Below are 24,225 nucleotides of genomic sequence, written 5' to 3'. Positions count from 1 at the left end.
CTTCGGAGACCCAAATCTGGGTAAACTGTGTGTGCAGACTCTGTCCCGGTACTTCCGGTCTCGTCATGAATCCTACTAAGGAATGTGATGGGAATGTTCTCCGTCACTATGGGCGGTCCTAGCACAACCAGGTGGAAAAGTCCCTTGGTCAAAGGCCGTCCGGTGAAAGTTAAAGGGGGTAGCTTTCCTGGTCAACGAGGCTAGGGTTAGGCCGGTTGGGGGCCTTCGGGGGGTATCAATGCCAACAAAGCTTGCATTGTGTCCTACTACATGTATGAGACTGTGTTGGGAGGTTTAATCACTGAGCACACATCTCCTGTAGTGTGGCCCCCTTAATGGTGGGCCAAATCCTATGTGACAGACGCAGGACCGCTGAGCGGACACGCTCGGGCAGTCGTCATATTTGCGGCATCCACCCTGAACCCTTCTGTTGGATACTCGATCGCGAGGGACGACGTGCATGCCACCGTCGATGGAACAACATACGTCACGGGCATGCAACGCTCGACAACATCGTGCTTCTACCCAGGATCGTCATCGAGTGCCTACTCAAGTAGTAATGGCGGCGGGGAGCGGTCCAATCCCACCCATGTGTGCTGCCGGTCGATGGTGAAGGACGCCGCACACGTGTCATCGTCAAGGGCGATGGGGAAAGCCGGAGCTCACTCCCCTCATTCCTCCTCTCGTTTTCGGGCCTCAACCCATGCTCAATTTCAACCCGACGAAATCCAATAAAAAAGGAATAAGAAAACGAGAGGGAGAGAGAGCCCACTCCCGCCGTTCCTCATCTGCCCTCATCTCTTGTCCTCCCACATCGACGCTGACAGCAACCACCTCGCCGCTTCTCAGCTCGCCACCGACCTCCCTCGCCTCCCCAGCACTGCCGCTGGCCAGAGCCACTGCAGCGCCCCACCCAAGGTCCACTAAATGACAACTCCCAGTCAACGGCATATAATAAACCGATGCCCTTCTCCAAAGTTGTTAAGTGTTCACCCAAAATAACAGGGTGAAACACATAGAAATTAAAAAAACTTAATTGCAAAAACTTAATTCTCATTGGGGGAACCAATTGTGCCATGGATTGATGACATGGCTCACATCCATCAAAACCTGGCAATGGTTGAAGAACCGAACTGTATCTAAAATGAACCCACGTGGCTAATTTAAGCAACCAAAACCAAACTGACCCACCTAATTGTGGATTGGCATCCAACCCAAGCTAAAAAACTTTCGATCTCCACCCAAACGGAACTAAACTATTGACGGGAACCGTGGTTTTAGCTTATGGTTTGAGATCAGTTACCCACGGCTGCACCTAAACTTTACCCAAGTGCTAGTTCCTTTGTCCATGAACAACAATAGAGTCGGGTCAGATCACAGGTGAATTCTTCAGTGATTTGATCGCGTTGCAGCTTCCGGTGTGTGATCCATCCGTACCTGGCTGCCATGGCCGCCGTTGGGCTTTGCCTATTGACGGCGACGGCCGTGCCGTGGGCGTGCTTGCTGGGTAGGTGAAGGGCGCCTCGATGACTTGCTCGGCATGAGTAGTGTCTCGTCAAACAGGGCGAGCTCGCCGGAGAAGCAGGAGGGCGGTGGCGCGGCGGCAGTGGAGCCTAAGTGCGACGTCGAGAAGTGGTGCATGTGTCACCAGGAAGCAGCAGCGCGCTAGCGCCGTCGACGAGCGGTCGAGACAAAACTGACAGTCCCAAGCTTTTAAAATCAACACATTCAATTGTGACAGTACAAATGCCGATGTTCCGACGACTGTCGCTTCTCCTCATCGCCGGGCAGGACATGTCCTTGACGACTTCACTGTTCCGACGCAACCAGCTACGAACATAATTTGGCCGGTTAAAGTCCTATATTTTGTACCATGCAAAAAAAAATCCTATATTTTGTAATAGATGAAGTATACTTCGCATGATTTATTTATTGGAACATAATTTTTTTAGCCATAACAAAATTTTATTTCCATCAGACGATGCATCACTTGGAGACAATGGTGGTGATTGCCTATTCCAATTGCTTGGTGTGAGGCATGCCTTATGCTTCCAATTGATTATGACTTCTGACTTCTGGCGGGAGAGGAATGCTAGGATCTTTCGATCCATGGAATCCACCACCACGGCGGTCCTGGGTCTGATCGCGGACGAGGTTGGATGTTGGGTTGTGGCTGGAGCTAGCCACCTTGTATCCCGTGAGTAGTCGCCATGCCGCTCGCGTTTTTTCTTTCTCTTTTCTTTGGTCTGCAGATTCTTCTGTAGATCTATGTACAGTTTGGCTATCAGCCGCTCCTGAATGAATCACGCAGCTCTCCTGCGTTTCCTTCAAAAAACTTCTGGCAACTGTGAACTTCACATGAACACAATTGAGGCACAATCTGCTACCTCTGTCCAACTCATGTTATTTTTTTCTCTTTCCTCAGTATATTTTCAAACCCATGTACATTGACACATCTAAACAAGCCGTGCTTGTTTTTTTTTTTGCTGAACCACAAGCCGTGCATGTTGACACATCATTTTATTTTATTTTTATCACTAATTTTAATTATAGGTTTAAGCTCATATTTATAAAGTTTATTATGTAAATAAATAGGTTTAAATCATATATTTACTCACTATCTAATCAATATAAAATGATTTCTTTGTTGGGGATATAGATAGATAGAAAGAATATGCATTTTCTTTGTTGCAAGGCCAGGGCTTTGAAAGGGAGTTGAAGATGTTTCGTTCCTGGGACATAGATGGAAATAGAATGTGAGTCTGTTGTACATCTTCTTGTTTGCACGGATGCCTGTATGAATACTATGTAGTAGCATGGATGGATACCATTATGATGGTGATCTAGAGGGAGGGTGTACTTAGTGTAGAAATGACCCCTCTTGATTTAACCGCTACGGTCACCAGGAGTACCTAACATAATGAGAAATTTCATCTCTCCAGATTAGCATTTATTCCTTTAATTAATTAATTAGCAAGAACAAGTAAATCTGGTGGATCCACAATCCAGGTATAGTTTTGGGCATCCACCAATTGACTAGCTCGAACATAAGCTGCTCTATTAGCCTCTAGGACAATGACTAATGATAACATACTATGAAAATTGTGACATAAATAGAGGCTAATTGAACATATAAACGCTGCTAGAGTACCCGCCATTCTAGCGTCATCTCCGTCTGAAATTCATCCTGTACGCTCGATTTGCACTGCTGTCCATTGGCATCGTACTTTTCATCGCCGTGGTAAACATCTGGGCACTCGTTTTTGTGTAAGTTGCGTAATCGGGCTAGAGCGACTGACGCATGGGCCATCCTTGCGCATGGGCCAGCCTAGCAGCGACAGGGCGTGTGCGTGCCTTTGTCGGGGTGAAAGCATTGGCAATCGATCGTGGGTTGCCAGTGTCGTGGGTTGGCAGGGCGTTTTTTTACCGTCCTCGTTTGCACCCAGCGGCGACGCCTCCGCTTCAGCCGCGGCGGACCCATCTGTCGGTATCGTGAGTGCGCGGCTAGCGAGCGAGCGGGCGGCCTGGGCGAGCGGGCACGATAGAAAAGAAAAGGGGAAGCGGCAGCGAGAGAAAAGAGAAGAGGCAGCCAGACCTAGCCCGCGCCCCCGCAGCCGCCTGCTCTCCTGCCGCCGCCGCCTCGGCCTCGTCCGCCTCCTCTCCTGCCGCCGCCGTCGCCTCGGCCTCGGCCGGCCCGTGCTCTGCCGACGCCCGTCGGCCTCGATCCGGCCTCGGCAGGAGGGGAGCAGCAGCCTCGCCCCGTGCTCCGTTGGTGCCCGCCGGCCTCGACCCGTCGTCGGCAGGAGAGTGCTTGGGGGAGGAGAGGAAGGCGGCGCTCTAGGCAGGGGTGTTGGGTAGAGAGATATGGCGGCAGCAGCAGGAGCAGCTCGTCTCTCCTCTTTGTCTCATCTCATGGATGAGGGCGTCGGCTCCAGAAGCTCTAGGAGTGGAAGACGTCTTCCTCCAGAATTTGGTCGAGGTGCTCCTCTCTCTTTGCTTCTTCTCTTTTCTCTGTACTTTGTTTGGGAATTGCCCTGTCATGTTTTTATGATGTGTTCATGAGCTAATTTGTTCTTATGGTGGTTCCACCTTTATTTCTATCTGGCAGGATTTTGTTGCAACGACACTATGCTGACTTTTTGTGTTTTTGGAATTTGTTAATGAAATTCTGGTTAAGCGCTTTGACTTGGTCAGTGATCTTGTCTCAAATTACAGTTTTGGAATTTGTCAATGAAATTCTACAATCAGGTAAACCTTTTGTTTGGTCTATTCGTCGATAAAATATTCTAGACACTTGACTAGATGTTGTATACAAAGCAGTTCATCAATTCTCTTGCTGGCCTGTAGTGTTCGCCATCATGTAATTTTAGGAACAAAATTAAGAGAAAACTTACTGCATTTTATGTGTGAGCCATTGAGGATTTCTGAAAGTCTTTACATTATAATGTTTTTGGTGCAGACCATCGATTTTACTAAGTCTTCGTCTGTTACTTTTTGCAAATTTCAGCATGAATATGCATTCGAACTTGTTCTCAGTTATGCATATATTCATTTTCTTAGATGTGCAGTATGCAATCATGTTCTTTTCTTGCGATGCTTTTGGCCTGTTAATCTTTCATTTGAAGGAGAATCACCAAGCGGAATTGAGACTATTATCAAAAATCCTCATTTTGTAGAAGGGTTAAGCAATTGGTCCGGACAAAATGTAATATCGGCAGGCATGAGTTAACTGCATATGGGAATGTAAATCACATAAATGGCAGCTACTTTGCATCAGTAACAGGACAGGTTCATAGTTGGAATGGCATACAACAAGATATCACAGGCAGTGTAAAGAAAAGTTTCTTACGAGATTAGTTCTCCTGTTTGCAGATTTGGCAGTGCTAATGATACTGAAGTTCATGCTACTTTGTGGGTATAAGAATATGGCTGTGAACAATATCTATGCATTTCAAAGTAAGTATGTTGATTTTAGTATTTAAACGCTTTCTTGGCAATGTTATCTTATATTCCATTACAATATGTTACAGTATCTTCTAGGGCCACAGATATCACTAGTTTACTAAATTATAGGGGTCACATATATCACGGGTTTACTAAATTTCAGGGTTACAGATGCCACAAGGCTTGCCTAACAAAGGTTCACTGAAAAGGAATGGCTTGACAAAAAAAGGTGGTTATTTCTTCCTTTAACTGTTTAATCCTCTTTTTTTCATTTTCATGCTTAAAGGAATGTTAATGCTTATGTTTTACTATTTATAAAATAAACATATAACAGCTGGCTTCTTAAGGGGGCTTGCTGTTGATTTTTTTTTGTTGGATTAGATGGCTGCCAGTATGCATAGCATCTTGAGTGTCTTGTTGATGTTCTGGATAAAGCAATTGACGAAATATCTGTAAACTATGTTCTGTTTAACAAAAAAAAATCATTATCCACTTCACTCTTCTTACCTTATATGACATACAGGACTATCATTGGTCTAGGTTAAAGCAGTTGTTGTGATCAGGCAGAGAGAATTTGAGAGCATCAACAAAAATCCTTATCCACTGCACTTTATAAATGTTTTTTCAGTGGCTGTTTGATATAGATGTTTCATTCGTTGCATCAGAACATATGATTCTAGGAGCAAATTATCTTCGCTGATCTGTTTTAGTGAGATGCCTGATTAGCTGCACAAGCATACATGGTTCTGTTAATAATTTGTTTGCCCTGATCATCTTGATATTCAGTTATGTTGGTATGGTCAGAAAACAAGCTTCAAAAGTAATTATGATGACCGTTTGCATGGTGGGTCTTGTAAGCAATATGCTTTGCGTATTCATGATTCAACCATTTGTTGGATGTTTTAGTTTACATGTTCGGGCTAGAGCAACTGACGCATGGGCCAGTCTTGCGCGTAGGCCAGCCTCGAACCGACATGTGTGTGTGCTTCTGTCCGGGTGAAAGCAGGGGCAAATCGATCATGGGTTGTCAAGTGTGTGGGTGGATTCGCGCAGGCGGGTGGGTGGATTCAAGCCGTCTACTCACACCATGCTCGCTTCCACCTAGCTGCGACTCTTCCTCGTCAAAGAGCCTTGGGCCCATTCGTCGGTCTCTTGGGTACATGCGCCTGGTGAGGTCCTTCGTTTACCTGCCTGTCTCTCTCCCTTTACCCTCGTCACCACCAATCCCTTTCGTCCTCGAGCCCTGCCTCCCCATCCAGTTCCCATTCGCCGCTCTCCTCGCTCCCATCCACGGCGAGCGGGACAGTCGTGAGAGAATATCAGTGGGGGCGCGCGTAGAGCCTGAGAGCCGGCGGAAGCAGGGGCTGGGTGTTGGCGGCCGATGGGGGTCTGGCGGGCGTGGCGGGTGTGGCAGCAGCTGGAAGGGCAGCAACGGCGCGTCGACCAGACCAGCAGCGACCCCGATGGAGGGGAAGGGACCGGCAGATGCATACATGCAGGAGAGGCTTGGGGGCCTCATGGATTGGGATGGCGGTCGCCCGAGTTTCTTCGCTTGATCTGGAGAGGGCCATGGCAGTGCACGCGAGGGGCGGAGGCGAGCGACCCTCTGGAGCCGCACACATCGACAGGTAATCTCCCCGCCTTCCCTTCGCTTCTCCCCTCCTCCCCTTCGTTTCTCACTCCTCTCCGATCTCGGCTGCACATTTGCGTCCTCGCCATCTTTTTCTCCCAGTTTTTACTGGTTGATTCTTCGGTTCCTTGATGAGTGCATACCTGACTGTGCTAATTATGTCTCCTGCCCCTCCTTGTGTCACCTTGCCGCGGCACATGACCTCTGCCCCTTTCTCTCTAACAATAACTAATATTTCTAATATTTTTGTGTGATGATCCTTGTGTGAGATGGATCTTTCTAATATTTCTGTCTGATGAAAGTTGTAATCAATTGCATATTTTCTTGGCACTTTATTATGTGATATCTGTTTGGGGCATTACCTTTCTAATATGTGCTAACTTTATGCTGATTGAAGGGTGAAAGAACATGCGGTGCCCCCATGTTTGGTTTTGGTAATTGATGTCAATCTCTATGGACTAATGGTTGCCTTGAGTTATATTTGAAGGATTTGTCCATAGGCATTTCTTGAAGTCCATGTGTTGGTTTCAAGGAGTTTATGTGGTGACCAAGGTGTTATTAAGGAATTATCCAAAGATTGGTCATGTGAGAGTTGAGCTTATTGCAAGCATGTCTTGGAGAAGAAGATTGTGTGATCATTCATGTATATCTTCAAGACATCATCCAAATGAAGAGAGTTGAAAAGATTCAAGGTTGATCAAGACTAAGTCAAGAGTGAATCAACTTGATCAACTCACAAAGCGTAGAAGATGTACCGAGAGGGATCAAGCGATCCCATGGTGTGGTAAGCATTGTCAATTACGCTTTGTGTACTAACCCATGATCTTCGTGAGAGTTCTTTGTGGGGTTAGGTTGCGGTGTGCAAGTTCAAGCGAAGCATCATGAAGAGATCAAATGCTTGAAGCTTGCCGTCCATTGTGGTGACAATGGACTTGTGAAGATGTGCGGAAGAGTGGCTCACCCATAGTGGAGTATGGGGGAGCAATCAACTAGTCTTCATCGAGCCAACGCAACCAAGAAAGGTGGCCAACTTGAGGGAGTCAAGATTGTCATCATCTAGCTCAAGTGGACCATGTGCAAGGCAAAGGTTTGCCCTTGATAGGTTTTCTATTTTATCGGTCTCATGATGGTAGTTGGGAGACCGGGTTATAGGATCGATTACCGTACTATCAAGGAGGGCTCTCAATGAGTAGCTTGATCATATCATTCGTAGAGAGCTCAAACCATTGCATCCTTGCATCATCTTTCTTGGTTCTTGTTTGGTTCTTCTCTTTGTGAGTTTTGGAGCTTATGGTCATCTTGATGACAAGCTCGAGTTCATCGAAAACGGAGTTCACTCGCATCTTCTATTATGTTTTCAATGTTGGAGGTTATGCCGGTTCTTCTCGGTTGGAGGTTTCACTCCTCTATTTGTTGGCATACCTCCCCTGCCTCTTCTTACTATAACAAGCTTGAGTTTGCTCAATTCGGAGCTCATATGCAGAAGTTATGGCAGTTTTGGTTTCCTAGCGGTAGTACCGCGGGCCGGAGCGGTAGTACTGCTTGGGTGCTACAAGCGGTAGTACCGCTCTAGAGCGGTAGTACCGTTGGTAGCCCCCAGCCGTAGTACCGCTGCGGTCTCGTGCTAGTACCGCCTCGATTTGAGGGGTCTTTTTCGTGTCGGGTTTTACGGTACTAGCCGTGGCAGTGGGGGCCGTAGTACCGCTCGTTTGCGGTAGTACCGCCCTGCCACCGCGGTAGTACCGCTCTGGGCCCAGCGGCAGTACCGCGAGGGGGAGCGGTAGTACCGCTTATAGGGCCAAGCGGTAGTACCGCTGGCCGAGCGGTAGTACCGCTCTCTGCGGGGCTGAAGTGGGGGTAACGGTTGGATTGTTCCCCCCACTATATAAGGAGGTCTTCTTCCCCAATGGATCTTATCCTTTGAGCTCGAGTTCTTCCCCCATTGTTGACCTTCTTCGAGCTTGCTAACTCTCAATCCCTCCATGGATTCTTGCTAGTTTTTGAGGGAAAAGAGAGAGGAGATCTAGATCCACATTCCCACCAATCACTTTCTCCTCTATGTGAGGGGAACCCCTTGGATCTAGATCTTGGAGTTCTTGGTGTTCTCCTTCTTGTTCTTCCTCTCATTTTCCTCCATAGCATTAGTTGCTTCGGTGGGATTTGAGAGAGAAGGACTTGGGCACTCCGTGTGCCCTTGCCATTGCATTTGGTGCATCGGTTTGAGTTCTCCACGGTGATACGTGGAAGTTACAAGTTGAGAAGCTTATTACTCTTGGGTGCTTGGTGCCCTTGAGCTTGTTCCTCTTGGGTGCTTGGGCGCCCTAGACGGTTGGTGGTGTTTGGAGCTCAATCATTGTGGTGTAAAGCTCCGGGCAAGCGTCGGGGTCTCCAATTAGGTTGTGGAGATCGCCCCGAGCAATTTGACGGGTACCGGTGACCGCCCCCAAGGGTTGCCAAAGTGTACGGGTTCGGTGACCGCCCCCAAGGGTTGCCAAAGTGTACGGGTTCGGTGACCGCCCCCAAGGGTTGCCATTTGTACGGGTTCGGTGACCGCCCTCAAGGGTCCCTTAGTGGAATCACGGCATCTTGCATTGTGCGAGGGCGTGAGGAGATTATGGTGGCCCTAGTGGCTTCTTGGGGAGCATTGTGCCTCCACACCGCTCCAAACGGAGATTAGCATCCGCAAGGGTGTGAACTTCGGGATACATCGTCGTCTCCGCGTGCCTCGGTTATCTCTTACCCGAACCCTTTACTTATGCACTTTACTTTGTGATAGCCATATTGTTTCTTGTCATATATCTTGCTATCACTTAGTTGTTTATCTTGCTTAGCATAAGTTGTTGGTGCACAAAGGTGAGCCTAGTTGTTGTAGGTTTTGTGCTTGTCAAATTAACCGCTAGGTTTATTCCGCATTTGTTCAAGCCTAAACCGTAATTATTTTAAAGCGCCTATTCACCTCCCCCCTCTAGGCGACATCCACGATCTTTCAAAGGGAGAAGCTCGAGCCGCAGCGGGTCCATGGCGCCATCGCCGTCACGGCAGGAGGAGCGTGGGCCGCAGAGACGTCCGGATCTGTCCAGCCCTCACGACGCCGTCTGACCACCCTAGAGGTTTGTTCCTGCGTCCTCGCCTCCATCCTCTAAATTTTTGTGCCCGTGTCCTCCCCTCTGTTTGGCTCTTGTTGAAGTGCCACCGATTTCTTCTGCTACCTAAGAAGTACTAACGCTCATATTTTTACAATTTGGTTTCCATAGCTTTTAGTCATGGGATCTTGAGGAAAGCAGTTAATACATTATGATTGTGTCGACTATACTGAATCTACAAAGCCTTTTTGTGTGCAGAGAAATTCACACTCTGCATTAGTTGCAAAAGATGCTGATTTTGATCTTAATAATTATAGTTGATGTTCAAGCAGTAGCGAGTTTGGCAACCTCACGGTCATCTAATTCGGAATTCACGTCCTACCCTCAAAGCTTAGCTTAATATTATTCATTTTCTGGTTTAAACTATTTCTTGAAGCCTTCTTTCAGCTCGCACTTGTATGCTAATTAAACTTATTTCTGGGTGTAAGAAGAGTTCAGAGGAAAGCAGGCCAACATTTTTGCTGCAACATCTTTGCTGCACTGGACCAGCTCTACATCCGTGGTGGCGGGCACGGCCTCCGCTGCCGGGTGCACGATGAGGTGCTCGAGGGGTAGGGCTGCTTGCGGCGCAGGTGCCTGTCGTGTGTCCCAGCGGGGCACCCGAGGCAACTGCAACTGGCCGGCGAGTTTGGCTGATTTCAACATGTCAAGGTGGGCTTCAACCAATCCTTCTTCCCCTCCCTCTCTCTTTGTGCAACTCTGGAATCTTGTGCAATGTGCTCTGCTTCCATCTCTTTTGTTTTTTTAAATGAATCTCGACTCAGGAGAGCATGGTCTTTAGGCTAGCATTACTGTCAAGGACCTCACCTTCCTATTGAATTGCTTATGTTTGTACAACATGTATTTTTCAAAATTAGTTGCTTACAGTGTGATGAATTCTATTAACTTCTAGTTCAAAAGAAACGGCGACAATGTTAAGAGTTCTTTTGTGATGTTGCATGGTGTTCTGATTTTTGCGTTCTGGCATTCTTTCTTAATTCTGAGTTCAAAGAATCACTTGATGCTATTGACCAAAAAGTGATTTTGTTACGGTTCCTCTGAGTTAGTAAACCAAAAGGACTAAAACATCATCGGTCGGCAGTTGTTGAATTTGTCAGATTGATATTGCCTTGATTACCACTTTGTTTGGTGATTACACTAAATTCTTGAGATATAGTGCAATGGTTGATAGTTTGTCTTATAATCATAGTTGTTGTAGCATCTGAGAATGATTTACTTCTCTAGCCAGCTCTGCTTCTGTGATTTCAGAGTATATGTTGTTATAAGTTTGTCATCTTCAACGTTTGGTGCCCATATGGAGTTCAATAGAAGATTAACACTGGTAATTAGAGGTGACTTTGACCACCATTCTATGTTGCTGTTACAGAAGAAGACCATGGCTACCGGAGGACCGCCAGGTCCTGCATCATCAACTAACAGCCAACTCCAAACGATTACTCAGGTTAGGTCTCCTTCTGTAACTAACCCATTTTACAATTGCTCTCCTTTCCCAGGTAAAGATAGTATAATCAGCTTGGTTAACAAATAGCACATTCCATATGAAAATTACTGGAGTAGATAGTTTACATGATATACCTTGGTACTCTAGCTATTTTGTTTAGTTGGTAAATAAAGAGTAAGTTTGTCTCATCCAAAGTAGATAGATTGTGTACCTGTGATCCTATATAGGCATAGTAGCCAATTGTGTATAAACCAGGTGTGTTCGTATGTATAAGAGACATCCATATTTTCGTGAGTATAGTCCCTTTACCCTGCTTACTGTATCTACAATCATTAGTTATTTGAACCCTCAGCTGAAACTGTTGTCTTATATTACTGAAAGTTGCAGAATATCCCAACAAAAGGCAGAATTCCTTGTAGGATAAATAAAACTGCATCTGATGCTGACAAGTCTAGGAATTCCATAGGCCGAGTATCGTTGCAGGGTATATGCGAACAACAAAATCTATGCCACAACTCTTTTCAGTACATCTATGGTACCACTCAAAGGTAGACCTCTAATTATGAATTTCCTTCCATGCCGCCATCATCTTGTTGTGCACTAACAGTTTGTTTGAAATCCTATGTTATTTAGATAAAATTTGGTAGTTTAGATGAAATTTCATCGAAAGGTTTCCCCGTCATTAACATAGTGGTCCTAATTTGTTCTTATGTCTCTAGGTGTCCTCATTTCGGGATAGTAAGTCCGATGACAAGAGATTCTACATATTTTCTCCCACAAAGGCACTTAAGTTGAAGACACATTCAAAAGATGACCGTGTCTCTGTGGTCGAGGCCTTGGTCTTGGTCAGGAGTGTTTATTCGCTCAGGTCGCTTAGTGGAACAATAACTTTGGTGCAGAGTGACATTTCTATTTTGACTGCAAGGAATCAAAATCGGATGCACCAAGAGGCTTTAAACGTGAGTCTTATACAGGATTGAGAATAGATTATGCTTTCGGAGTTTTCATGCTACTGAAAGCAACTGAAGCTACGCTATGAGGATCATCTAAGCTTGTTTGGATCTAGTAGATACCATTTTTGAGGTAAGAACGGCTGTGAATATTAATTACTGCTGCATATTCTTTGAGACCGTGCAAAATTCTAAGATAAAATGCTTATATGAAGTTCATAGGTAGCAGAAACTGCTTATGCCTGAAACTAAATAGTAGAACTACATCATATGCTCATTGGTCATTTTGCTTGGAGACATACTGAGTTCGTTAAGCCTACTAATTAGCTAGAACAAGTTCAGCCAAGAGGTAGATGTTATTTGTTCTTTCTTGCTCTTCCTTTTGTTGATATTCAGTCCTAGCCTCACAAAACCGCATTACACTTTCACTTATAATGAGCCAAGAGAGAGAATGTTCATTAGTTTTATTTGGATTTAGTGTACATAAATAATTAGCTAAGTTTGGTTATATTTAGCATTAGATGTTTCCCAGCAATGAAAAATGGTGGCCTGTTTTTTTCCCTTGACAAGTTACATTAGCAATGTGTAAAAGTTTGTCAAAGCTGGCTATGTAAACCTGCCTCCTAGGAGGATGTAAATTCCCTCTCTTTCCAATGCAATGAAACGCAAAAGCCATTTGCGTTTTCTCAAAAAAAAACTGAAGGCCAAGGTAGATTCCTCAATGTACATATTGTTTGCACTTTCTAAGTACTGAAGTATGTATATTTTAGATAAAGTAGCATTTGCCGGTAGAGATCATGGTTGGGTCAACATATATTTCCACTGCACATTGGCATATTTAGAGCTTTCTATATATTTTATATTTTCTTTCAGCGAGTTTTTCTGAAGATGTGTCAATGTTCAGCCTGGAGAATGTTCATGTAAAGGCCAGTACACAAGCATGTCTACTTTGCCATATGGATGGTGGATTTACAGGACAAATTTATGCACCAGCTTTGAATTCCATGACGTTGCACGGACTATGTGGAACCCACTGATTCATAGTGATGTATTTTCTTCGAGAAAGAGAGGATTGTGCAATCAGAAGTACAATATGTGATCATCAAGTGTAAGAGATGGCAAGAATATGTGGTATGTATTTCAGTCTGCGTACTAACGAAGTGTATTGACTGTTCATGCTGCTATAATAAGCTCGATGAGTTACTATGGAAACAGAAAAAACACTTAAGAAGCATCTTAATTTTTATGTACTGAGATTTTAGAGGCTGTTATTGACATTGATTTCCTTTATGCTAGAGATGCTGGTAAGAAATCTACATCAGAACATACTTAATTCTTGGTTAGCACTTATCTGTTCTTTGCATTCAAAGAACTCATTTCTTTCTTAAAAAAAGATAAGAAATATTGCAATCTTAATTGGCACAGTTTGGCCCTTTCATCACTTGGTATATAGTATTTCTTAGATACACCAACAATGAATTTTGGTTAGCACAAGAAATTGATACAGTACAATAGATTAACTATTGCGGTAGATTTATTGATTTTGTCGGGCTGTGGTATCTATCTGTAGCATCTGGAAGATGCCAAAAATACAATAAGCCTTTTTTCACAAGGTTTTTTGGTGTTGCTCAATGCTCATTACCTCTGGTATTATTTTCTCTTTTAGTCCTTTACTACTACTCCCTCCGTCCCAAAATTCTTGTCTTAGATTTGTCTAGATACGGATGTATCTAATACTAAAATGTGACTTGATACATCCGTATTTAGACAAATCTAAGACAAGAATTTTGGGACGGAGGGAGTATTATCTCGTGCTTCTAAATATTATGAAAAACCTGCCAGTGAACAAAGACTGTATATATGAGAATGTATGTGAGTTTGTTGCATTTTAGAGAATAGCCACACCTCCCTTGCGTTTGCATAGAACAAGGATGACAAACTTTGGTTTAATTTGGTCAGCACGTAACTCATTTGTTTCATAAAAGAAGATAACAAATATTGCAATCTTAATTGGCGCAGTTTGGCCCTTTCATCTCTTGGTATGTAGTGTTTTTTAGATACACCAACAATGAATTTTCTTAGATACACTAAATGATGAACAGGGCATATGTCAGGATGCATAGCATAATGTATATGTTAATTAGAAAATACTCTTTAGCATCTGAAACATCTAAAGGCCATCACTCAACTATGTATTATATACAATATAACCAGCTCAATGATTGGAGCAGTCCCAGCCACTAATTAGTACTCAACATTGAATCACTCATCTAAGTATCAACACGACTTGCCTATTAACATAGTAGTGCTAGGTCCTCGGTGTTCATTCTTACTCTCTGTTTTCCGAGTCTTTGGTCTCTATTCACATTTCGTTTTCTATTTTCATATCACTCTGTATTCATTCGGTATCTTGGTTTCTCTTTGTTTAGTCTCAGGTACCTCTTTTTTCATTTGTATGTCTAAGGTAAGAATGAGAGATTAGATAAAAAAACAGGAAAGTGCTTACTTTGTTCAGTGGATGCATTCCGTCACTGTCCATCAACAAGTTCAACTCCGGCTATGGTTCAGCGATGTGGGCCGATGCACCACGTCAGGAACGTCAATGGCCTGACAGGCCATTTTCCAACTGGGCCTGTTGTAAATGACGAGACCATGAGGATGCAGACAGTAATGTTGCTCCTGGTATAGTTATTTAGTGAAGTTATAAGCTTCTCCTTTTGGAGTTTACTTCTACGAGTGATCAGTCCCTGCATCTTGTTCTATTTTTCAGAAAATGAATATGTACTTTGCCGTGCCACTAATCTCAGCAAAATAGTAGATCATGATGCCCCTCGTGCTACAGTCAAATTGAATCACAAAAATTCTACATATTCATAAAACACCGAAGGAGGTTAGTTTTTACCTGAGCGGCAACGGCGACTGCCGTGGGCTTGCTGGAGCCTCCCTAGCCATGGAAAGTCACCAGCTTCAGGGAGTGCCAGGCTGCCAGAAGAGACGCCATCTTCGGCAGGGAGTGACAACAGCAACCGTGAGGATTTGGCTCGCTGATACGAGTGACATCGGCGCCATCTGCAGATTCCGCAGCTCCGAGCTGTAGCGGGAGCTGCCAGGCTGCCCAGATGCAGTGGGAGCCGCAGTGCCTTCGAGCTGCAGCATGATCCGCTCCCCCGTGAAGCTGCAGCGTGATCCACCGCGAAGATGGAGCCCAGCGTGAATCGCCTTCACCAGGTGTTTTCTCCAGTACAGTGGGGAGAGGAAGAGGATGAACTGATCGATGGAATCAAGGCTAACAGTCCACCACGTGGTTATCTCTGGCGTTATATGTGCAACCCGTGTGTATAGGTGTCAACCCGTGTGTATAGGTGTCCAGACTCCAGAGTGTGTGGTTCTTTCTCACAATGTCACGGTTGTATTTTTATCTTTGGTGCTAATTTGTACTTTATGTAACTGGTATAATCTGTATTGTTTCATCAAATTTATTCCCACTTATCTTGATATAAGAGCATCTGCAACCACAAGTATCAAAATCCTTATCTAAAGGTCTGCGGACGTGTCCGGATGTGTCTGCAGACAGTGATTGATCAACACATAAAAATTGTTTCCACAATCGGATATCCCATTTGCAAATCATCAAATTTATACAATTACATGTAACATGAAACTATTCTAAAATTTCACCGGTGACCGTCATTATTGTACCGGCAGTGTCCATGTCCAACGGCTGGTTGTGCCCCTTGGAGTGGAAGTGCGGTCACCGACGAGGTAGAGTAGGACATGGGACACGCATCATCTCATGGGACTCGAGGTGCTGATGTATCCCATGACCTACTCTTGTCAGAGCCTGGAGCCTGCATGTCGCCGGTGGAAATGAGCTTGACGATGGATCCGCCGTGGTCGAAGGCCGACACGTCCATCACGACGCGGTTGTGGCGTCAGGGGTCACCGATCACCCGCTGCAACGTCGAAGAGTGCGACTCCGTCACGCCTATCGCGAGAGCTATCGTCGGCTCCCACACCCACTGCCTCGCATGGTGGGAACACAATGACATGAAGCGGATGTGCACCTCCGCCTCGGTGCACTAATGAAGCGGTTGAGCATCCGCCACAGCGTTCGGACACCAGACGGATCACACCGCCTCCAGCGAGGCAGTGGCGACGCGCGTCGCACCGGATCCGTGCGTCATTTGGGTGGACGCAATGGGTTCCCGCTAGATGGAGTACGAGTGATGTTGGGCAGACTCCTCCCGAGATCGACGGAGCACAATGCGGACAACCATCTCTTCTCCTAGAGGCTACGTGGGACGAGTTTCCAGTCAACGGATCAAGATGCGTAGGACTCGGATCCGCTGACCACCATGCCAGAGATCGCCCGAAAGGAGTTTGGGGGCGGAGGGGAAGTAGAGAGGGTGGGGTGGAACGGAGTGGAGTGGAATGCAGCTAGCGGTTCATCTAGAGTTCATGCAGGTTTGAATATATGTGGGATCGAGTGCGCCTGATTGGGCAGGATTGAAAGGCAAAAAATCCATCTAAAGGCAGGAAAGTACATTCTCCGTGTTAAGGGCTACATTACTCCTCTCATTCCAACAACTCTCACGACAACTGCTAAAAGATATAGCTTTATACAATTTAACATAGGTGAGCCTTGCATCCACTACTTAGATGAGTTTAGTCGCCACATTGTGCTACAACCATAATGTTCGTAGAGTGTGAAAGATCATCCGCAGCACCACCACGCCTGATCGCTACTATGTGTGCCACATGACAGAAACATTTGCAACAGACGGCAAAAGAATGGTAATCCTTTGCAATTGCTCTGTCCAATTTCATACAATAGCATGGTATAAAATGATATAGTAACTAACCTTTACTGTTATTTTCAGTACTTTAGCGTTCCCTTTTCTACGGGTTCCCTTTTCCCACACATGGATGCTGACCGTGGTGAACTGCCAATCCCTACTGGAGATGGAACTACCGCTGTCACAACCCGCTTTATCAAGGGTGTTGACAAAAAGGGCCACCATCACTAAAGGCTGGAGCAACTTCTTCCGTCACGCAGACATGAACAAAGGGCAAGCATATGCTTTCGCCTTCAAATGCACTTCCAAGGGACTGCGTCTGATCATCTACTCAATATAAGCCAACTGCAAAAGCCCCTTGTTATATTGTAGGAGATATGCCCTAGAGGCAATAATAAATGTTATTGATTATCTCCCTGTTCATAATTATGTTTATGTTCCATGCTATAACTGATGTGGTTCCCGAGCCCGTATATCCATAAAGGCTCTGGGGAGAACCCATATGCACGTGTGGAATAATAAACGGTAAAATGTATTCCTAGTCGTGCCTCTAAGACTAGCTCAAGTGTTGCATGATGATTATGTTTTCCCAATCATGGGCATGTCTATGCCAAGCAATTTTGAGGGCACAATGTCAGGAAGGACATTTGTGTTGAATCGACCCGAATTGATGTTATGCTATGAGATACATTCGTCACAAGTTAATGGTTTATAACACAGAGATAGTTAATGTTTGCATAATTCCTTGGACCATGAGAGTATCGAGTTTCTTCATGCTTGCTTCATGAACTTTGGGGTTTGTTAAACGTCATCCGTAACTGGAAGGCTATTACGGCGGCTTACGGGTTCATGGGAAAGTATGTTAAGTGACTTGATAGCTCGAGATTGGGATTTGCTCCTCCGACGATGGAGAGATATACTCGGGCCCTCTCGGTGTTACGGTGTCCATCATCGTCTGGCCAGACACTTTGTGATTTGATCACGGGGATGCCGGAACACGAAACGAGAAAAGAGAACAAAACCGGTAACGAGGTAACTAGCATAGTGGACAAGTTGTTGATCCACGGGAATGCCAACATGTCTAACCTCGGGTATTTGTAACATATCGCGAAGCAACAGGAATAGCACACGGCAACTGGAGGTTCACTCGAATATTTATTCGTGTGGGTATAGGGGTCAATATGGGTGTCCACGGCTCCGATGTTGATCATTGATCGGAAGGGGTTCCGGGTCATGTCTATACTTCACCGAACCTATAGGGTCACACACTTAAGGGTCATCTATCTGCTGAATACTAGACAGGGAGTCTGAGAGAAAATCACCGAAAAAGTTTCGGACACCGAAAAGTTTCGGACAGCGGAATCGTACCGCAGAGAGAGGTCATCGGATAAGTTTCGATGATACCGAAAAGTTGTTTCGGGATACACCATTAAGTCAAATTGGTTTCGGCACATGCCTGATAATTCTTGGAGGATGCCAGAATCATTCTGGAAGCTTTTTGGAATTTTCTGAGATAAAAACCGGAAATGTTCCGGAGCTGCCGGAGCCACTTCAGATGCGTTTCGCAGATGAAAATCACTAAAACCGGAATTGTTTCGGAACGCATTGAAAATCATTTTAGTGGGTACTGGAAATGTTCTTAGCCCACATAAATATTTTTAGTTCGACCAGACGCTGAAAAATGTCGTCGTGAATAGTGAAAATCAGCTTTATGGTTACTTTATGGAAAGCCACCTTTTGGGGCTTTGCTCCAAAAGATCTTGGGGATGACATGGATGGATAGGAGCCATTTTTTGGGCCCCTCATGGGGGTGTGGCCGGCCACATGGGGTATCTCATCTTGGGGACCCTCTTGTTCATTGGTTTCACTCCTAGGTCCTTGTGGAAGGACTTCATTCATGTGCATTTTGGGTTTTTGTGTGAAACTACCCTACCCCTTGGGATTTCCTATAAATAGAGGTGGAGGGGCAGCCCTCCACACTCATCCCTTGCTCTCATACACATGCCATGCATTATCTGGCTTCTTCTCTCCCTCCTACGAAAAGAGTTTCGTAGAGCCGTAAGGCTGTCTGGGTTCTGGCAGGAACTAGTTCTGGACGGCGAAGCCCTGCCGGATAGATGACACCGTATGTGTGCAACTCTATAAAGAGATCATAGTTTCGGTCTTAGTTCGTGAGTGCCTCCCGAAGGGCTGTCCGTGTGACCGTCCGAGTTTCGAAGGTCCTCCCGAAGGGCTGTCCGAGTGACCGTTCGAGTTTCGAAGGTCCTCCCGAAGGGCTGTCCGCGACACCGTCCGGGGGGCTGTTCGACCGCCTCCCGGAGAGCTGTCTGAGGAGCAGATGAGGGTTTACATCCTCGCGGTTGGGAGGTGTAAATCCTAGCTGCGGGGATCTGCACCGCCGATCGTCATCGACTCTACTTCCCGCTGCGCTACGAGTCGGTAACGAAAAAGATCAAACCTTGTATGCAGTCTTCATAGTGGTCCTGGGCTGGTGCGTAGGTCGGAAATTTTTTGTTTTCTGCTGCGTTACCCTTCATATATAACTTAATATTAGTATAAAGCCTATCAAGACTTCTGTGTTTATCATCCTTTTGGATCTTATGTAATCCACTATGACCATCCTGAGCATTTAGCTATCGATTATTTGCTGCTTAGACTGTTGTTTGGTATGCTTTTGAAACAACCATGATAAAATAAATATATGCTTTCGTCTTCAACTACACGTCCAAAGGCCTCTGCATGATTGTCTATCCAATCTACACAGATCACAAGAATCCTTTCCTACATGACTTGGTGCATCATTTTCGATCTTACATAAAACAAACCATGACAATCCTATGCGTATGACTATCGCTTGCTTGCTGCATATAGTATCATGAGCTATGCTTTTCAAACAACAATATGTTAATGCACACTCTTACAATACCTGGCTTACATTCGGCCTTTGTGCCATTGGCGCAACGGGTCATCTAGTACAACAACTCATGCTCTATTAGCCATGCATGGCGGTGTTGTGTTTGTAGGGGCAGCAACACCTAACATATTTCAGTGGGTGGGTAATATTCTTGCAGTAGGCTCCACCAACATAGAAGTGATTTCCTTTGCACAATTCCTCACAGACCGAGGGATTATAGAATGGCCTGCTAATGCACCATTCTGTCAACGTGTTGGGTGGGCAACAACATTCATTATCATCGCTCTTGCAGTAGTACCTTGTGTCATCACCGACCAGTTCAAGACACAAAGTAGGGCAGACAGAGATGCACACAGCACTCTTGATACATTTGCAACGCCTGTGTGAAAATATAGTAGTTAAAATGTTTTTTTATGTGTGTATAAATGAGATGATGTCTATCAATCAATGGTGTAACAAAAAGAGAACCCATGCAACTGAGAGAGAAAAAGGAGCCCATGTGTTAACCTTGTGCGCAATGGGAGAACAAGATGATGGCCATAGCCGTAAGCGCCACCAACCATGGAACCCTTGCGTGACTCTTGATTCGCGCCATACTACAACCAACCAACTAAGTGGTTCTCTCTTTCTTCTGTCCTCCCACAATTCGTCGATGAAAACATTACTTTTTGTGGATGCTCATATAAGGAGAGACGGATATAGACCAATCTTTGCATTAATATGGTAGGTATCCCTCGTTAGTATTGGCCAGGAATCAACTACAACATTAATTATATGCCATTATTTTCAAACAATTACTATCCATAAATATCATACTTTATATAAGGAGAGGCAGATAACCATGTTTTACTTGGATATTGATTACAACCTGTAATTCTACATATAGAACATTCTTTTCAAACAATTACTATCCATAAAGACTATGCTTTATACTATAGGGAGAGGCCATTAAAGGACCAATGCTAAAAATCTGACATCAACTTTTAGCATTTGGGATTGAACATTGTTTTGCCCGTCAAACCACATTGGACGCATCCTCAACAAAAAAAACCACATTGGATGCATCTAAAGGCACCCTGGGTAGCCACGTCAGTTTTTTTATCGTTCGATACATGGTTAAACAGAGCGAATTCAAGCTGAATCGGTGGTCTACATCCTTACCACTCTGCTCCCCATTGACCTCCATCAATATCCCGGTGAACAAGGTCAATGACCTGATTGATCCTGCAACAAACTCCTGGGATGAAGGTCTAGTGAAGCAAACCTTCTTACCAGAAGATGCTGAGGTTATATTGAAAATCCCCATTCATGAAAACATGCAAGATTTCATAGCATGGCATTTCGATAAGAAAGGTATTTTCTCGGTAAAATCGGCCTATAGAGTAGCAGCGGATAGCATAGCCCGTGAATCTCTTGCAGGGCTAACTTCCTCCTCAAGTGCATATGTAGATATGGGTGGCTTCAATTGGCGAAAGTTGTGGACACTGCCCCTCCCGAACAAAGTGCTCCATTTCTTGTGGCGCTTGTCTACTCATAGCCTACCGCTACGAACGAAACTTCATAATAGAGGTATGAAAGTAGATACTCGATGCCCTCTCTGTTTTAGGCTGGATGAGGATGGTGGGCACTGTTTTATTAAATGCAAGAATGTAAAGGAGGTGTGGAGGAAAGCGTTGTTGGAACATGTTAGACTGCAACTAATCAATTGCGATGATGCCATGAACTTCATGGATACAATTTTTTAGCTTAAACAAGGAGGATAAAATTAAAACATGTGTTCTTCTTTGGCATTGGTGGCATCAGAGAAACAGGGAAAATGTGGGTGATACTATTAAAACTTCTGATGAGATATGCTCCTTAATTAATTATCATGTTATGCATGTTTTGAAGGAGAAGAAAGCAGAGGGAAAATTGAAGCCACAAACTGCATAGAAATGGTCCACCTCCACCCGGAATCTTGAAAGTCAACACCGACGGTTCGTTTAAAAAGGATTCCAGTGATGGGGGGTGGGGCTTTGTAATCAAAGATGAGCATGGAGAGGTCAAGGCTGATGGTGCGGGCAAGCTGGAGAGGGTCATGGATGCACTACAAGCTGAAGCTTTGGCAATGTTGCATGCCATCAACACAGCAAGTCAAATGGGATGCCACGAATGCGAAGCCTGCGCCCCCTCCCGCTCCCGTCCGCTCCCTCCCGCTAGGGTTCCGCCGCCGCCACCCTAGCCCCCTCCCGCCGCCGCCGGTCGCCGGCTCGCGCGCCCCGGCCCTCCCCGCCCCCCTCTTCCCCCTCCCCATCCCGTTCCCGCCCCTGCGCCGCCTCCCCGGGAGGTGGCCGGGGCGGCGCGCCCCTCCTCTTCCCTCGAACGCCACCCTCATGAGCTCTCCCCCCCCCCCCCGCCGCCGGCGGGTGCCCCGGCGCTGGCCCGGGTGCTGCCGGCGGTGGCGGGCCCTTATGTACCCGTGCGTTCGTCTCCCTCCCAGGGCTGGTGACGGCGGCGGTGATGCTCGGCTGGGCGGCGACCCGGCAGCGGACGCCGGCGGTAGGCGCAGTGGCGGTGCTGCCCTTGGCAGCAGGGCGGCATGGTGGCGTGCGGTGGCCGGCGGCGCGTCCCTGGCCCAGATCTGGGCCCTCCCAGCCCCATCTGGGTCCTAGCGGGCCGGTCCCTGGCGTGGCTTCGTCGTCGTTTGTGTGGTGAGGAGGAGGAGCGGCTCGGCTGGGGGCGGTGATGTCGATGGCGTGCCTGCTGTAGCGCGATGGCGGGAGCTTTCCGGGAATGGAGTTCCCAACCGGGCCTGTGGGCACACGGGCCTGGTAGGCTCCTGCTAGTGTGTCCGGTCGGCTACCGTCGTTGATGGTGGAGGTTGTGCCCTCCCGCGTGCCGATGGTGCTGCGGCCCCTAGTCCCGGCTCCTATCCCTTGTTGTGCAGACCTCACCTCATGGTGCCCTGGTGAGACGGCGTGGAGGCTTCTTGACCATGGTGGCGCAAGATGGTGGTTGGTTTGGTGGCAGGCTCTGGAGCACTCGAGGTGAAGGTTGGGATCGGGGGAAACCCCTGTCGGCCTGTCCGACACCGACGCGGCGACGCCGGTGGGTGCCGCCGGACCTTCCTGGAGGGCGTCGGGGGCGACCCTTCCTCTCGCCTCGTCGTGTACCAGGGGGAACCCTTGGCAGCAGCGTCGTCTTCGTCGCGGTCCTTCTTGGAGGTGCTGATTGGTACCGGTGCTTCGGAGCCTTGGAGCTTGGTGGGAGATCTTCGGTGGGCGCAGTGGTCGTGAAGCTTCTTCGTTTCCGTCGATCCGCCGTTGTCGGCATTCTTTTCTCTTGTTGTTTCTCTTTCATTTCTTTTGGGTGTGATTGTGCTGCTTCCGCCCCAGCACCTATCCTTGCATGTATCGGTTGGTTGCTTTGAAATACAAAACGGGGGGAAACATTTTTTCTCAAATGGGATGCCACAAGGTATTGTTGGAAACTGACTCTGCACAACTGAAGACTGCTGTGACAACTGAAGATTATGATTTGGCGGTTCTAGGAGCTATATTCAGAGATATAAAATTTCAGTTGTGTGTAGATTTCACGGATGTATCTGTTGTTTATTGCCCTCGGGTCTGTAATTCTGTAGCTCACTGTTTAGCTAAATATGGTGCTAATTTGGGAGCTGGAACCTGTGAGACTTGGCTGGGATAGCTACCGGACTTTGTACTAAGTGTTGCTGCTGGCGATTTGCCCAATGGCACCATATAATGGAACAGTTTTGCTAGAACTCATCTAGATGAGATATAATTTGGTCTCATTCATTTTTTATAGCCATTCGATGTGATGCTATAAGATGCGTGTGTGGTGACGTGGGTTGTATCTTTTTTTGTTTTTCAGGTGAATGAGACCAAATTATATCTCATTTAAATGAGTTCTAGGTACTCCCATAATGGAATGCACTGTGTTCCTTTTTTAAAAAAACATCCCGGTGAACATTGAGGCGCCGGTGGCCAGCTGGCCGGCTGGCGACTGGCGGCAGGAGCGAAGGGGGTCCGGTGGAGGCTCGACATCTCTTTGGGTGGAGATGTGTGCCCAAGCGAGGTGTCAAAATCTGGAGAGGGCGGAGACTATCGCTGTGTTTGTTTGGGTTTTAGAGACCAGTTTCCGGTAGAAATAAGCTGAAGCCGTAACAAACAGCTAAAATGGAGCTGTTTTGGGCTCACAGTCCAAAACTGTTTCAGTCGTTTTTACGTGGTACTGGTTGAAGCGATCCGAGCCATGCTTCGACCCGGAAACTGTTTTGCCGCAGTGAAATTCCCACCGGTGCCCTTGTTAATTCAGCCCAATTACGAAAGGAATGCCCCCGATGCCCTGTTTCAGTCGATCCCCGTCTCGTCTCCTTCATCGCTAACACACGCACGCAGAGGGCAGCGA

At 46.3% G+C, this 24,225-nt stretch overlaps 1 protein-coding gene across 25 annotated transcripts; it reads left to right on the top strand.

Moving 5' to 3' along the window:
- The first annotated feature begins 3,455 nt into the window (after positions 1–3,455).
- LOC109773990 (uncharacterized) lies at positions 3,456–15,608 on the top strand. Of its 25 annotated transcripts, none has more exons than XR_012188165.1 (10): positions 3,548–3,979; positions 4,109–4,248; positions 4,873–4,956; positions 5,108–9,302; positions 9,544–9,684; positions 10,149–10,368; positions 11,084–11,158; positions 11,540–11,706; positions 11,878–12,241; positions 12,982–13,420. XR_012188165.1 is itself a non-coding variant. In XM_073502467.1 (9 exons), exons 1-7 carry the CDS (start codon positions 3,865–3,867, stop codon positions 11,580–11,582), a joined length of 741 nt encoding a protein of 246 aa, XP_073358568.1. In that variant the 5' UTR covers positions 3,548–3,864; the 3' UTR covers positions 11,583–11,706; positions 11,878–12,241; positions 12,982–13,420. The 25 variants fall into 25 exon arrangements, 8 of the variants coding, with proteins under 8 accessions (XP_073358568.1, XP_073358567.1, XP_045086043.1 ...); XR_012188166.1 differs by having other exon boundaries at positions 3,553–3,979; positions 5,108–7,661; positions 10,156–10,368; XR_012188164.1 differs by having other exon boundaries at positions 3,553–3,979; positions 5,108–7,661.
- The last annotated feature ends 8,617 nt before the right edge of the window (positions 15,609–24,225 follow it).

This window comes from Aegilops tauschii, chromosome 6, assembly GCF_002575655.3.
Source record: "Aegilops tauschii subsp. strangulata cultivar AL8/78 chromosome 6, Aet v6.0, whole genome shotgun sequence".
Lineage (NCBI taxonomy): Eukaryota > Viridiplantae > Streptophyta > Magnoliopsida > Poales > Poaceae > Aegilops > Aegilops tauschii.
This window is presented reverse-complemented; position numbering and strand designations above follow the sequence as displayed.